General features: G+C 48.4%; 1 protein-coding gene across 2 annotated transcripts in view; it reads right to left on the bottom strand.

The window, feature by feature from the left end:
- IFI35 (interferon induced protein 35) overlaps window positions 1-16,942 on the bottom strand; it is a 115,713-nt gene that overhangs the window by 51,297 nt on the left and 47,474 nt on the right. The window contains exons 3-4 of one of the 2 annotated variants that reach the window (XM_075349965.1): window positions 9,106-9,177; window positions 2,548-2,616 (exon numbers count right to left, since the gene is read on the bottom strand). In XM_075349965.1, coding sequence (XP_075206080.1) covers window positions 2,548-2,616; window positions 9,106-9,177 — 141 coding nt within the window. The remainder of the gene's footprint in view (window positions 1-2,547; window positions 2,617-9,105; window positions 9,178-16,942) is intronic. The other variant, XM_075349966.1, reaches the window with a different exon arrangement.

Below are 16,942 nucleotides of genomic sequence, written 5' to 3'. Positions count from 1 at the left end.
TGTCAACTGTGTTTGACCACTCGTCACAGCCCATCTGCTCCCTCACAGCCAAGCGCTGCAAGCAGGAGACACTCCGGGCTGTGACGAGCGGTGAAACACCGCCCACAGCACAGTGCGTCAGGAAGACCGGGGCCGGCCGCAGTCTTTGTGAGTGATGGGCTATGGACTGTGTTTCACCGCTCGTCACAGCCCAGTGTGTCTCCTGCGTGCAGTGCTCGGCTGTGAGGGAGCAGATGGGCTGTGACAAGCGGTGAAACACCGTCCAAAGCCCATCACTCACAAACACTGCGGCCGGCCACAGTGATGTCAGGTTAACAGGAACTTTACGTGACATCACCGAATCCCCGAGGTCACGGAGCCCAGGGGTAAAAGAGTGTAGGGAACAGCGGTCTGCAATAGTGCTGCTCACAGGCACTATAGCCAACACAAGGTTTCTCAACATATCGATCTAGAAAATAGAAAATATGGGTGAACCACCCCTTTAATATACTCGGCTACCACCGCTCTTTCTGGTGTCCAGAGCCGGTCGTCTTTTCAGTGGCATCACCACAAATATTTATTCACTTATATAGTGCTATTGATTCCACAGCGCTTTACATACATCAGCAAAACACTGTCCCCATTGGGGCTCACAATCTAAATTCCCTATCTGTATGTCTTTGGAGTGTGGGAGGAAACCCACAAACACAGGGAGAACATACAAACTCCTTGCAGATGTTTTCCTTGGTGGGATTCAAACCCAGCACCGCAAAGAAACAGTACTAACCACTGAGCCACCGTGCCGGTCCTGCTACACTATACATAAGCCGGAAGTCTCATTTACAATGTACGTTTATGTCTGTGGTGTCTCGTTCTGACGTTGAATAGTCTTACATTGTAAGTCACTTCTGTTTAAATAGTTGTTTCATTTAACAAACTCATAGCTTTCAATGGTGAAGAAAAGCAAAGTTGCTGAAAGGACTGACGTGCCGCTTCTTTCAAAACTGCAGCAGTTTTCCATTTGTCAGAAAAATATCGAGTGTGTGCATAAGATGTTTGTAATCTCGGGTTTTGCTGATACTGTTAAAAAGCTGTTTTATTAGCAGGTATTTTGCATATAACCAATGCAAAAAAAAAAAAATATGTCCTGTGTGAACATAGCTATGACGCCTTCAATGGGCGAATGATTTGTAGCAAGCGTTTCTGGACTTCTGACTCTATATCAAACAATGAACTAGCAAAAAGTCCGTTCTTCGGCCTTAAAAATTCTAACATTTGGCAGTACGTTGTCCGGTGTAAGCAGATAATGTGCTCCAATAACATCTTATGTGCACAGAACGACTGTATTAGTAATTGTTCTGTGCACAGAAACGTGGTTGGCTGGTCTATACGGGCCATTTAAGGGGCTCTGTCACCAGGTTTTTTTCCACCTAATCTGAGAGCAGCATGATGCTGGAAAAGAGACCCTGATTCCAGCAGTATCACTTTCTGGACTGCGAGGTTTAGCTTTTATAAAATCACTGATTAATCGGCAGTAGATTATCATTAGAGGACTACTTAATTTGCAGCATGTCAATTCTTTCACCGTTTTTGCCAGTGTTTTTCCACCCCAAATGCATGGAAAATACACCGAAATGCGTTTTTTTCTGCCAGAAGATGCAGAAATTTCTGCAACCAAATACTCAGTGTATGCACATAGCCTTAACCTGCATATCGTGGGTTAATCCGCAGTTTTAGTAGCTTGAAGTTAATTTCCTTCCAGCAGGGAGGTTTGATGTGCTGGGCAGGTTCAAATCGCTATTAACTTGTCAAATAACCCCATATCTGCAGGTTCATAGCATTTTGTTCTTCACATGACAGGTTCCCTTTAAAGGTCAATTATCTCCTTCCCCGTGTCCATATAATCGGCGACTCCATATCTAGACCATCACTCACTGTAGGCGAACATCCGTATGTAACAATTGAGTTTCTTGGCCCTTTTCCCTGACCACGGAGACAATCCTCAGAGATGACGGCACTATGACTGTGATATATGGCAGTTTCTGTTTTTGTCGTTTCCTATCAGCAGCACTTGAGGGAATAATGCAAGCAATGCGTCATATCGGGGAATGCTGTAACATACAAGATATGACACCTGCTCTCTGCCTGTGTGATTAGGAGAACATGATACTGAAGGTCGCCGCCAGCTGTAAGAGGCTTCTGGGGATGTCGTCATCGCCCCCCGGGCAGGAGATGGTGTCTTCAGCGTTCACAGGATGCGCCCATAAATGGAAGTGTGAGTGACGTCACTGAATGCTACCTGATTAGGTAATGTATCTCCTAGGTGTAGCCACCCTCCCCCACACTGGTGAGATATACAAAGCTGTGGATATGTGCCCACTGAGCCAGCTTATAGACAGCTGTAAACAATGGACTATAGCTAAATCATCAACACTACATCTAGTCTGGCCATTATACATTAGAAAAGCAAGTAACTTACCCAAGATACACAACCTCTAAACCAGCATAGAACGCCAACACTGTACAACCCCACCCCCAATGGTAACTCAATATGAAGAGGCCACATACCTTGTACTTCTCTATCTCCTGTCTTAATGATTCTTCTTCACTCAATATATCTACTTGTACAAATTCATCCTGGAATGAAGGAGACAGTTATGGCCAAATTTATTTCAGTGTACAAATAAATCCAAAAGCAATTGTAACCTATATCCTTACATGATACTGCAATTGGTGGTCTTTTTTTTTTTTTTTACCCTATGCATTGCGTGATAGCATTTGTTTTTGAATTCTTAAATGTAATACTAACAAAGTTATTATAAATGGTTACAAGCAGATGGGGATCTTGTGTTACATGGCTGCCCACTCATTGAGAAGAGCACCATGTAAGGCTATGTGCGCACGCTGCAGATTTGCTGCAGAAAATGTGTCTAACATTGCTGCAGTCATTCACCAGCAAAACCTATGGGTATAAAAAAAAAATGCTGTACATATACTGCGTTTTTTTTTTTTTTTTTTTATACCTGCGGATTTACCCGTGGAATTTCCGCTGCAGAATTAATGTACATGTCTCTTCTTTTCCACAGGCACCTGCAGTTTTTGCCATAAATAATGGAAAAACTGCGGCAAATCCGCACCAAAACCACATGCAGATTCCGTTGTGGTGTTTAACCGCAGGTGCGGGATTCTTTAAGAGGGTCCGGATTTCCCTTGAGAAAAAGTCAATTTCTGGTGCGCACATGGCCTTATGCTACAGCTCCTCTGCATGTCTACAACATAGGAAATCATGGCTGCCTGCAGCTTTGTCTTGTGAGAAACCGTGCAATTGTTTCAGGGAAAACAGTCTAGCCAAAAGTAAAGGACACCCTTCTTCAGAGAGGAGTTTTAGGCTGTGTGCACACGTTGCGTTTTTTTACCGCGGAAACGCTGCGTTTTGAACCGCAGCGTTTCAGTGGCAAATTGCATGCGTTCAGCTTTCCCAGCAAAGTGTATGGGAAAGCTGAAAAATCAGTGCACATGCTGCGTTTCTTTCCGCAGCGTTTTGGATGCCAAAAATCGGTGCGGAAAGAAAAGCAGCATGTCACTTTTGTGCGTTGTGGCTGCGTTCTCTCCCCCATTGAAATCAATGATGTGGGGTCAGAACGCAGCTACACCGCATGGACCTGCTTTTTTTGTTGCGGTCCGCGGGCTTTGTCGGCACGCCAGAGCGCAGGCATTTACCTGGAAGTGAGGTCAAGAGGCTTCCTGTTGACCTCACTTCCTGGCAAAGCCCCCGGTGTCGCCAAAGTGCCCGCCCCGACCCCCGACCCCTCCCGAAAATCCAACATGGCCGCGCGCACAGTAGCGCACCGGCCGCCCTGCTCCTATGTTATCTGTCGCATGTGCCTTGAGACATGCGACAGAAAAATGCACCCAGGCCCTGCCCGTTCACCCCCTATTCCCCCCGGTGTCATACATTCCTGTCCGGTTGCAGCGCTGATCCCCCGCGGCCCCCTCCTCCTTCACAGTGCACGCTGGCCGGTCACGTGCAGAGCAGCTGACAGCCAGCACTGTGTTCAGTGTGAGCTGTGCTGGCTGCTCGGCACTCTGCAGCTGTGACCCGGGGAGAGTGGGTGCAGATTTTTGCACCCACTCTCCTCAAATGGAGGGTCTGCCCTCCTAGAAAATGGGGGATACGTTCCCTGAACGTGCCCCCATATTCTAGAAGGTCCAGAGCCGACGTGGGACATCCAAATGGATTTCTGCGGACCCATTTTTTTTATTAAATTGGAGAACAAGGGAATGATTTGGGGAGTGTTTTTTCTAATAAAAAATTTTTTGTTGTCTTTTTTTGCTTTTGTTTACTGTCAATTAGTTATGTCGGGTGTCTGATAGACGCCGTGACATCACTAATTGCTGGGCTTGATGCCAGGTGACATTACACATCTGGTATCAACCCCATTTATTACCCCGTTAGCCAACGCACCAGGGCGCGGGATGAGTTGGGGCGAAGCGCCAGGATTGGCGCATCTAATGGATGCGCCACTTCTGGGGCGGCTGCGGCCTGCTATTTTTAGGCTGGGAAGAGTCCAATAACCATGGCTCTTCCCACCCTGAGAATACCAGACCCCAGCTGTCAGCTTCACCTTGGCTGGTGATCTAATTTGGGGGGACCCCACGTTTTTTTTTTTTTTTATTCTTTATTTATAAATAAAAAAAAAAAGCCTGGGGAGCCCTCCAAATTGATCACCAGCCAAGATGAAGCTGCTAGCTGTGGTTTGCAGGCTACAGCTGTCTGCTTTACCTTGACTGACTGGCTATCAAAAATAGGGGGGACCCCACGCCATTTTTTTCATTTTTTTTTTTTTTATTGGATAAATACTAAGCTAGGCACCCTTTAGTGCCACATGAAAGGTACTAAAGGTGCCAGCTTAGAATATGCAGGCGGGGGTGGGACGTTCTATATATTTGACATCCATTTTTAGGCTGTGTGTCCACAATCAGGGTTTGCAGCGTTATGGGCGCTGAGTGTTTTCCCTGCGTCCATAACGCTGCGTTGTGCAGTAGAAGCACAGTGGAAGGATTTTTGGAGATCCCATGCCCACTGTGCTTCTTTTCTCCGCAGCATAAACTGACCGGTAGCGTGGCTTCCCGAGCCTCAGCATGTCAATTTATGCTGCGGAGACGAGAGTGTTCTCTGCAGGTAGCATAGAGCTCCACAGCAGCCTGAACCCAAATCGTGGGCATGGGCAGCTGCAGGAAGGCTGACACTGTACTAGACGCCGTGTCGCTGGATCATGGCCACATAGCCTTAGGCCCCTTTCACACGTCAGTGATTCTGGTACGTTTGTGCTTTTTTTTTAAACGTACCAGGATCACTGACATACGCAGACCCATTATAATGAATGGGTCTGCTCACACATCAGTGACTTTTCACTGCACGTGTCTCCATGCGGCGTACCCGCGTGTGCGTGATTGCCGCACGGAGACATGTCCATTTTTTTCTGGCATCACTGATGTTCCACGGACCACGCAGTGGTGTGGTCCGTGAAACACGTGCCAGAAAAAAACGTGCTTTTAAAATAAAAAATCATTTTAACTCACCCGGCGTCCAGCGATGTCCTCTGCAGCCCGTGCAGCTTGCTGCTTCTGAGCCGGCTCATTATTGTCGCGCATATTCATGATGCACGACACAGCCGACCCGGAAGCAGCTGCTGCGGGGGTCAGCGCCGGCCGGATGCTGCACCGCGGGAGCGATCAGCACCATGGAGAGCGGGAGCGGGTGCAGGTGAGTTAATCTCTAAGTGCAATCACGGGCCACGGAGAACGGAGCCCGGATTGCACTTAGACAACCCATGTGTGCCGTGATTCACGGCACACGGAGGGACATGTGCGTGTTTTACACGCCAGTGAAAAACGTCAGTGTTTTTCACTGACGTGTGAAACGGGCCTAAAAGTGAGAATATTGTTGCTACAGCAACATTTTGGGTGAAGTATCTGTGGATTCAAAATGCTTAATATACTCCTGAATAAAATCCTTGATGGGTGCAGATTCCAAAATGGGGTCACTTGTGGGGGTTTTCTGACGTATAGGTACCTAAGGGGCTTGGTGCGCGAAGTTTATTTCAACTTTTCCAAAATTCAAATGGTGCTCCTTCCATTCCAAGCCCTCCCATTTATCCAAACAGAATGTGGACAAGGAAATGACATCACAGGTTTTTTTTTTTCCAAAGGTCTGTGTTCAACCAACTTTATTAACACTGACAAGTCTTAAAAAACGCACCTAAAAAAACGCATGAAAAACGCATGCGTTTTCGATGCGTTGCTTCTCAAAAAGCATTGTTTACAATTCTCCCCTCTGCCAGAGGGTGCGTTTTTTTCCGCGCGGAAAAAAAAGCAACGTGTGCGGCCGGAGTCACACTTGCGAGAGACTCGCGCAAGTCTCACACCGGTATCACCCGGTAGGGCTGCACACTCTCCTGACAAGAGTGGGTCGGCTGCATGTATTTCTATGCAGCTGAGGTGCTCCTGTCCGGAGAGTGTGGGGCCGTGCCAGGTGATGCCGATGCGAGACTCATGCGAGTTGCAAGTGTGAGTCCGGCCTTAGTGTGGAGTAGGATACTAGTTGGCCAAGTAACACAAGGGACAAGACGCCAAGACAGCTGATTGCAAGTGGTGGGCCTAATTGAATTCATACTTTTATCTAATTTTTCCTTTTACCTTTGTGTCTATATTTGCTTATTTTGCACCTTTTTTGAAGACTATTTCAGGCCACGTGCACACGTTGAGTATTTGGTGAGTTTTTTTACCTCAGTATTTGTAAGCCAAAACCAGGAGTAGGACAATCAGAGTAAAAGTATAATAGAAACACGTCACCACTTCTGTATTTATCACCCCCTCCTGGTTATGGCGTCGAATACGAAGGTAAACAACCCACCAAATACTCAACGTGCGCACATGGTCTCATTTTATTTATTTATTATTTTTTTTTCTTCAAATGTTCGCCATTATGGGCGATGTTTGGGTTTCCAGCTTTTTTTTTTTTATTTTTTTTTTAAGTTGCTACATTTTGTGGCAAAGGTACTCCAATTCCCTCTGGCCCAGAGTGATCTTATGTATGTCAGATATTTTAGCTCAAATGTTTTGATATCCTAGTGGAACTATTTACACTAAAAAGTCACAAAACAGACTCAAGACAAAAAAAAAGTGTTTTTTATTTTCTGCTAAATTCTTGAACTGCCTGTGTCATTTTTGAAGAATTTGGTGGAAATAAAAAAAAAGGCATTGACTACAAGAAAATAAAAAAAAAAAAAAAGAAAAGTGATTGGGCCCTTCTGAAGAAACGCGCACAACTGGACAGCGACATATTTTTCTCTTCTGAAGAAACGCGCACAACTGGACAGCGACATATTTTTCTCTTCTGAAGAAACGCGCACAACTGGACAGCGACATATTTTTCTTATCCAACTTCTGAAGAAATGGGCCCTAAATAGTCATGTGGAAAGTCTTGTAAAAGAGCCAGGCTTACATGGATGTGACAAATGGTTTGCAGACTCATCAGGGGGTGAAGGAAACATTGAGTCATAATGGGACCCCTATAGTGGTGCTGGGATACAAATGAGTAAAAAAAACTAATTTGGATAAAGCAGATTTTTGCCAGAGAGTCTTGTAGTTTTAGCATAGCCGCTTCCGGGTAGCTTACAGTATACCCCAAGCTGTTTTGGTCTACATGTATTGGGGTGTTAACCAGTCCACAGGCAATAAATGGGTGTAACAAGACCCTCCTGTGCAGCAATAACAATTCTGTACCGGGCTTACCCCCCACCATGTGCTATTTATATTACTAGTGTTAGCTTATATGGTAGAAGGGTTTTTGGGCACTGAATATTCGAGGTCTGGATGTGACTGCTACTTTGCCACCGTGTGCTGTCAGGTCCCTGAGGTCATAAAATCTGACTGGTCACTAGATCATTGGTATTGCCAAACTATGAACAGCAAATTGCTTGTAACAATATGAACTTTAAAAAAAAAAAAATTATAAAACCAAAAGTAACATGTTATTGGGCAAATGTTCAGTCCACCCCCCATTGAGCAGCATTTAAAGGGGTTATCTGGGTTATTTTTTATTATAATTATTATTTCACTATTGGGCTACATTGGAGCAGGTAAGTATACCTACCTACCCTGCTGTCAGCACCTCTCCCCCGGCTCAGAGCCATCATGTGCGTGCTCCTGCCGGGATTTTGCTGCTTCCTGTGATGTCACGTCGACAGACCAGGATCTTAGGTTCACCTTGTAGACGGGCATGAGAGGAGACGTTATGTAGCTGCCCTGCTGGGCAGGCACAGTGCGTGGCGTCCCTGCAACCTCCCCACATTCCGTACTCTCCTTGCAACCTCCCACGCCACTGCTATGGGGCTCGTGAGCTTGTGGGGCATGGCAGCGGCTGCCCGCGGTGTCACCGCCAGCACTGGGCCCCCTGCTCAGGATCGCAAGGTCAAATATATTAACATCCCAGAAGCCAATACATTTGAAAGCACTGATGAGAGGGAGCGCTGCGCTGCTTCTCATCACTGTCCCGCTGTCTGTGTCTGACGGTTCAGTACAGCGGTGACGTCACTACTGAGCTGATATGGCCAGAGCACAGACTGCGGGCAAATGAGGAGCAGTAGCGGGGACCAAGGAGAGGTATGTATTTATTCCCTACACGGTGGGGGCTATAATGGGCTACAGAACGAAGTGTTTGTGGGAGGGTGCAGAGTGCCATGTGTGGGGGGGTTGCAGAGCACAGTGTGTGGGGGTGCAGATCGCCGTGTGGGCCTGCACAGCCCTATGTAGTGGGGCTGTTATTTCCAATGCTGTAGTGCTGGGCAGAATACTGACAGCCAATGAGTGTGCAGAGGGCGGGTCTAGACACTGAGGCCAGGCGGTGCCAGCTGTGAACTGTGAGGTTCGGCATAGGAAGATTTCATGTTAGGTTGTGCTGCAGGTAAACAAAGTGTGCACAGAGAATAAAGGGATAATTCAAGAGGAACAAAAGTTAGAAAACAAAAAAAAAATAATGTAGGGCTTTTTATGTGACAATACAGCACAGATTAGCTTAAAAATAATTTTAAAATTGTCGGACAACTCCTTTAAGCACAATACCTGTGTCTGGCTAGGGAATTGAGTGCGAAGTGTTATCTTGATCTTCAAGGGGGCGCCATCATCAGAGGTTATCTGATAAATGAGATGTGTGTAACCAATAGTAAGTGACGTTGCTAGCCTGCATAGACTAAGCTACATTATATACTAATATTGGAAGTCAAGGTTGGATGGGATTAATCTAAGTAATTTTGGGAAAGGATGGCCTGGCTATCCTAAACAGAGACTGTTACCACATCTGATTATTAAAGGTGTTTAGGGGCTATTACCTTTCACATCCACTGTATATGATATTTGCAATTTACATTCTGATTAATCCATTCAAAATTGATATTTTCTTTTCTGATATTTTCTTAGTATGGAGCCACCTTTTGGTCAATTTCTTTAGCAATGTACAGGTTCATCTAATGAATGGAGTTCTGCTGGTCACACATGCTCTGTCACTCTCACCACAGACATCGGGGTTCCCCAGTAAAGCTGTCACATTAACTTGAGGGATGCCAGACTGATTTTAGCAGGCACATATATGCTTGGTACTCCAGTTCAAAACCCTAAACATGTATAATATGTGTGCTTGTCTGTGTTTTGAAGCTTTGTATTTTATTTTTCCAGCCATGAAAAACACTGATGACCAGTGCTTTTTTTGCGGCAGTACGCGCCGGTACGGCGTACCGGAAAATCTGAAGAGCTCCTCTGGCCCTGTCCACATGACTGATTTGTAAACTATACAAATTAGCCATGTGGAGCGGAGGCACAAGTCAGAGGCGTCTCTAGGGGGCGCTGTCGGGCTGCCTGATGCTGCGGTGTGGAAGGTGGGAGCCGCTATTCTCTGGGCATGGCTGTCACGCTGACAGCCGCATTCATAGAATCTGCAGTGCGCGGCTCCCACTGCTCAATTGTCCTTGTATCTGTCAGACGCGAGGACAATTGAAGCGGTGACGCCGGCGCTGACTTCCGGGTCAGCGCGACTGCTTTCATGTGATCAGGTCAGCTGATCACACTGCTGACCCAGAAGTCAGGGCCACAGCGTAGAGGCGGTAGAGAAACGCTGATAAGTGCTCCACTGTGGAGCTGAAGAGACACGGAGGAGGAACATTGTGGGGTAGGAGGGGAGTATTTATGAAACAGTATGGGGGAGGGAACTATCTGTGGACACACTATGGGGTGGGGAATGGGAACCATCTGTGGACACACTTTGGGGGGACAAAGGGTGTGGAGGGGCAATATGTATATACACAGTATGGGTGGGGGAGGGAACTATCTGTGGACAGAGTATGGTGGGAAGAGAGGATGGGGAGGGGGAAGTATCTTTAGACACAGTATGGGGAGAGAGAGGATGAGGTTTCATGCATGGGTAGAGAAATGATGAGGGGTGATGCATGGGGACAGAGGATGAGGTTTCATGCATGGGGACAGAGAGGATGAGGGGTGATGCATGGGGACAGAGGATGAGGGGTAATGCATGGGGACAGAGAGGATGAGGTTTCATGCATGGGGACAGAGAGGATGAGGGGTGATGCATGGGGACAGAGAGGATGAGGGGTGCTGCATGGGGATAGAGAGGAGGTTTCATGCATGGGATGGGGAGAGAGGATGAGGTTTCGTGCATGGGGACAGAGAGGATGAGGGGTGATGCATGGGGACAGAGGATGTGGAGCGAACTGGAAAGAAATTTTGAGGACACAGAATAAAGAGTGACATGGTATGAGGAGCAAGTGGGCAGGATGGGGAGTGAGGTGGAAAAGTATAAGGACACACAGGAGGTAGTGAGGAGACAGTAAGGGATGAGAAGAATGTGAGGCGCACAGAATAAAGACTTGGGTAGTGGAGGGGGTGGTATGGAGAGGGGGCAGAATGGGAGGACAGTGTGAGGTTATAGCAAGGAGGGGGAGTGTGATGAAGGCACAGTATAAAGACTGGGCAGTATAAGGGGACACACTGTAAACAGTAGGCTCAGTTTGGAAAGAGGGAATATGGAGGGCATGTACCATAAGAGGGACAGTGTGGGTCAAATTTTGTGCAGAGAACACAGTGAGGGGCCATTATTTATTCTGGGGTACTGCGTAGGGCAGATATTTTTAACACTAGAACTACTGGACTCGTGACACCTATATAGAAATACATGGTGCAAAGTAGTCAAAATGACTACCTCAGTAGTTCTAGTGTTAAGTAGAAATATTATAATCATTCTGCTATTTTTAGGGGCATTGTGTCGGGATGTGTTGCAGAAGACCGGAGAAGATGGAAATCTGCAGAGATGAGATGTGAATGTGAAAAGTCATCATTGCGTCAGGACAAGATGAAGAACAGAAAGAAACGACTCAGAGACAACATAATCTATAAGGTACCTGAATGCAGGGCCGGATTATAGGCGGGGCAGGCGGGGCTTCAGCCCCGGGGCCCCCACCAAAAGAGCTTCCAAGGGGGCCCCCACCACCAGGGCCATACTTGCCACCCTTCAGCAATTTTTTTCTTTTCTTCACACCCGCTCCCCCTCCGTTAAGACAGTCTAAATCAGCTGTGTTTTCGGGGGGGGGGGAACCTACATTTATTTGTATCTGCGTCTCTAAGACGCAAAAACAAGCTGCGGGCACAGGACGCTGATTGACCTCGGAAGTACCATCGCCTGTACTTCCGGGGTCAGAGGTGTGCCTGCTCCCTGCTCTGCTGCGGCGTCCAATGCTGCGGACGTCACAGCAGGACGTCACAGCAGGACGCCGCCGCGGAGAAGACCCACGCGCGCGGCCGGCCGCGGAGGAGAGGACCCACGCGCGCGGCCGGCCGGCCGCGGAGGAGAGGACCCACGCGCGCGGCCGGCCGGCCGCGGAGCAGAGGACCCACGCGCGCGGCCGGCCGCGGAGAAGACCCACGCCGCGGCCAGGAGAGGAGACTAACCGGAGCAGGAGAATGGCCGCGGCACCGGAACAGCAGCAGGAGGATGGCGGCCTATACCGGAGCAGCAGGAGGATGGCATCAGAGCAGGTAGGGACAGAGCTGAAGAAAGATGTGTGGTGTGATGCAGAGCTGTGTGGTGTGATGCAGAGCTGTGTGTGTGATGCAGAGCTGTGTGTGTGAAGCAGAGCTGTGTGTGTGTGTGTGTGTGTGTGAAAGAGAGCTGTGTGTGTGTGAAGCAGAGCTGTGTGTGAAGCAGAGCTGAAGAAATATGTGTGGTGTGAAGCAGAGCTGTGTGTGTGTGTGTGTCTGTGTGTGAAGCAGAGCTGTGTGTGTGTGTGTCTGTGTGTGAAGCAGAGCTGTGTGTGTGTCTGTGTGTGAAGCAGAGCTGTGTGAGAGTGTGTGTGAAAGAGAGCTGTGTGTGTGTGAAGCAGAGCTATGTGTGTGTGTGAAGCAGAGCTGAAGAAATATGTGTGGTGTGAAGCAGAGCTGTGTGTGTGTCTGTGTGTGAAGCAGAGCTGTGTGTGTGTGAAAGAGAGCTGTGTGTGTGAAGCAGAGCTGTGTGTGAAGCAGAGCTGAAGAAATATGTGTGGTGTGAAGCAGAGCTGTGTGTGTGTGTCTGTGTGTGAAGCAGAGCTGTGTGTGAGTGTGTGTGAAAGAGAGCTGTGTGTGTGAAGCAGAGCTGTGTGTGTGTGTGAAGCAGAGCTGAAGAAATGTGTGGTGTGAAGCAGAGCTGTGTGTGTGTCTGTGTGTGAAGCAGAGCTGTGTGTGTGTCTGTGTGTGAAGCAGAGCTGTGTGTGTGTCTGTGTGTGAAGCAGAGCTGTGTGTGTGTGTGTGTGTGAGAGAAGCAGAGCTGAAGAAAGATGTGGGGTGTGAAGCAGAGCTGTGTGTGTGTGAGAGAAGCAGAGCTGAAGAAAGATGTGTGGTGTGAAGCAGAGCTGTGTGTGTGTGTGAAGCAGAGCTGAAGAAAGATGTGTAGTGTGAAGCAGAGCTGTGTGTGAAGCAGAGCTGAAGAAAGATGTGTGGTGTGAAGCAGAGCTGTGTGTGAAGCAGAGCTGAAGAAAGATTTGTGGTGTGAAGCAGAGCTGTGTGTGTGTAAATCAGAGCTGTGTGTGTGTGTGAAGCAGAGCTGAAGAAAGATGTGTGGTGTGAAGCAGAGCTGTATGTGAAGCAGAGCTGTGTGTGTATATATGAATCAGAGCAGTCTATGCGGCACCCCAGAACTATATGGGTCCCCCAGAGCGCTAAGCCACCCATCCCAGGAATGTGTACGCCACCAGAGCGGTTTGCCACTCCAGTAACGTCTATGCCCCCCCCAGTAATGTCTATGCCCCCCCAGTAATGTCTATGCCCCCTGCCCCTCCTGTAATGTATTTATTGTAGGCCCCAGCCCCTCCTGTGATGTATATACATCAGTGCTGTGTCAGTGTGCATGGTGTGCAGTCATGTCTGTTATTGATGGCCATCATGCAACACAGCCATATGTCCTGGAGGAGCTGAAAACAAGCAGGAGAGGTGAGTGAGGCTGCTTGTGACTTCTCCATATTAACACCTGTAATGCGTCTGTGTCTGCATGTATGTCAGTGTATATGACTGTGCATATATTTGTCTGTTTAAATGTATTTTTGTGAATTTGTCTTCAAATATGTATATGTACGTATGCCTGTATGTGTATGTGTGTGTCTGTGTGTGGATGGGGCCCACTGAGACTCAACCGGGGACCACAAAAACCTGGAGCCGTCCCTGGCTGCCTTAACATTGGGATCAATTAAAAATATGTGAGTAAAGGCCGCTTTACACGCTGCGATATCGGTCCCGATATCGCTAGTGTGGGTACCCGCCCCCATCTGTTGCGCGACACGGGCAAATCGCTGCCCGTGCCGCACAACATCGCCCAGAGCCGTCACACATACTTACCTGTCCGGCGACGTCGCTGTGACCGGCGAACCGCCTCCTTTCTAAGGGGGCGGTCCATGCGGCGTCACAGCGACGTCACTGAAGCGTCACTTAACCGCCGCCCAATAGCAGCGGAGAGGCGGAGATGAGTGGGACGTAACATCCCGCCCACCTCCTTCCTTCTGCATAGCGGCCGGGAGGCAGGTAAGGGGAGCTTCCTCGTTCCTGCGGTGTCACACGGAGCGATGTGTGCTGCCACAGGAACGAGGAACAACTTCGTTACTACTGCAGCAACGATATTAGAGAATGGACCCCCATGTCGCCGATTAGCGATTTTGCACGTTTTTGCAACGATGCAAAATCGCTTATCGGTGTCACACGAAACGGCATCGCTAATGCGGCCGAATGTGCGTCACGAATTCCATGACCCCAACGACTCCGCATTAGCGATGTCGCAGCGTGTAAAGCCCCCTTTACTCTACTTTCTTTGTATAAGTGACGGCTGTGAGTGATCCTGGACTGTATCTGTATTGTAGTACTGTAAATCTGAATGTGGCAGAACAGGGTAAAGGTCCAGTCACACTAAGCAACTTACCAGCGATCCCAACAACGATAGGGATCGCTGGTAAGTTGCTAGGAGGTTGCTGGTGAGATGCCACACTGCGACGCTCCAGCGATCCCACCAGCAACCTGACCTGGCAGGGATCGCTGGAGCGTCGCTACACAAGTTGCTGGTGAGCTCACCAGCAACCAGTGACCAGCCCCCAGCGCCGCGTGGAAGATACTGCGCTTGGTAACTAAGGTAAATATCGGGTAACCAACCCGATATTTACCTTGGTTACCAGCGCACGCAGCTACACGTGCAGAGAGCAGGGAGCAGCGCACACTGAGCGCTGGCTCCCTGCTCTCCTAGCTACAGCACACATCGGGTTAATTACCTGATGTGTGCTGCAGCTAAATGTGCACAGAGCAGGGAGCAGCGCACAATGCTTAGCGCTGGCTCCTTGCTCTCCTAGTTACAGCACACATCGGGTTAATTAACCCGATGTGTGCTGCAGCTACATGTGCACAGAGCAGGAGCCGGCACTGATAGTGAGAGCGGCGGAGGCTGGTATCAAAGGTAAATATCGGGTAACCAAGGACAGGGCTTCTTGGTTACCCGATGTTTACATTGGTTACCAGCCTCCGCAGAAGCCGGCTCCTGCTGCCTGCACATTTAGTTGTTGCTGTCTCGCTGTCACACACAGCGATCTGTGCTTCACAGCGGAACAGCAACAACTAAAAAATGGCCCAGGACATTCAGCAACAACCAACGACCTCACAGCAGGGGCCGGGTTGTTGCTGGATGTCACACACAGCAACATCGCTAGCAACATCGCTGCTACGTCACAAAAGTTGTTCGTTAGCAGCGATGTTGCTAGCGATGTTGCTTAGTGTGACGGGGCCTTAAGATACATGTTTATTGGATTTATATCTAAATGCTACAGTTCGTGCTCTACTGTTATGGCTAAAAATGTTAACGTTTATGGGGCCCCCACCAGATTTTCTGCCCAGGGGCCCCCACCAACCTTAATCCGGCCCTGCCTGAATGTAAATGTTTATTTGTGATACTAGGTCCCATCATTAGGCCTTGGTCCCACTTGCGCATTGCTTCTGATGTGAGCACAATGGGACCCCCACTGATCAGCTGATTATGGTGCAGGTGGCCGGAAATGCTTATTTCTGGATCTGCTCCGTCCTCTGATGGTGTCCGCGGCCGGGTACTCCACATCCACCTTAGTGATTTTAATAGGAGACTGCTGCCACTATCAGAAGACAAAGCAGATCCAGAACTGAGCACTTCCGGCCACCTGCCGCCACCGGCACCTAGAGTAGGGAATTAGCGGGGTTGCCAGGTGCCGGACCCCGACCAGTCAGACATTGGTGACCTATCCTAAGGAAAGGTCATTAATGTTAAAGTAGTGGACAATCTCTTTAATAAAGTCTTGTGCCGTCTGACAAGTTAAGGCTATGTGCGCACAGTGCGTTTTTCGTGGCGTTTTTGCGCGTTTTTCGGGTGCGTTTTTGGCCTTAAAACTGCAGGACTTTGCTTCCCCAGCAAAGTCTATGAGTTTTCATTTTTGCTGTCCGCACACATCTGGTTTTTTTACCTGCGTTTTTGAGTTAAAAAAAAAAAAATGGACATGTCAGTTCTTTCCTGCGTTTTTCCGCGTTTTCCCCCCATGCAATGCATTGGAAAAACGCAGCAAAACGCAGAGATCAAAAACGCAGCAAATCGCGGTAAAAACGCGTGCGTTTTTTGATGCGTTTTTTCGACGCAGGTGCGTTTTTGTGCGTTTTTAGCGGCCAAAAACGCAGCGTCAAAAAGATGCAGTGTGCGAACCTAGCCTAAGGGTTACTATGTTTTTATTTATGTTGTTAGGAGCATTAAAGGGGTTGTCTAAGTTTGTGAAGAGCCTGCAGTCACTCCTTGTGTCACTCTGTGACTGCAGACGTATGAATTCACACAGTGTGCACACTGCATTCTGTCAGGACTCTCTGGTGCTGGCGGTGACAGTGGGAGGTTATGAAGCTGCAAGTATGCGATTTACATATTTACATAGATGTGGTCATGTGCTGAACAGACATGCTCAATGAAAATGAATTGTCTGAGGCTGGACACATCAAACCAGAATGTGGCCAGAAGTGTACAAATCTCATACTTGTGCTCACATGATCGTCCACTCTCTCCACTGGCACCGGCACCCGACCGCCCACCCCCCCGATCCTCAATGTCGGCCGGCAGCGAGCTGACGACAGCACCCCCCCCAGCAAATATTTTTGTACAAAAAAGCACTGCTGATGACACACCACTGATGGTAAAAAGGGACACACGGTTCGCACACTGATTCAAAACACTGCAATGATGGTAAACACGGACACATAGCCCAAACACTGATGGTAAAATCGGACACATAGCCCAAACACTGACGAAAAACTGATGGTAAATACGGCCCCATAGCCCAAAAACTGATGGTAAATACGGCCCCATAGCCCAAAAACTGATGGTAAA

The sequence above is a fragment of the Anomaloglossus baeobatrachus genome, chromosome 5 (genome assembly GCF_048569485.1).
Source record: "Anomaloglossus baeobatrachus isolate aAnoBae1 chromosome 5, aAnoBae1.hap1, whole genome shotgun sequence".
Taxonomy (NCBI): Eukaryota; Metazoa; Chordata; class Amphibia; order Anura; family Aromobatidae; genus Anomaloglossus; species Anomaloglossus baeobatrachus.
Note: the sequence above shows the minus strand (reverse complement) of the source record. Positions and strands in the feature narration are given on the sequence as shown.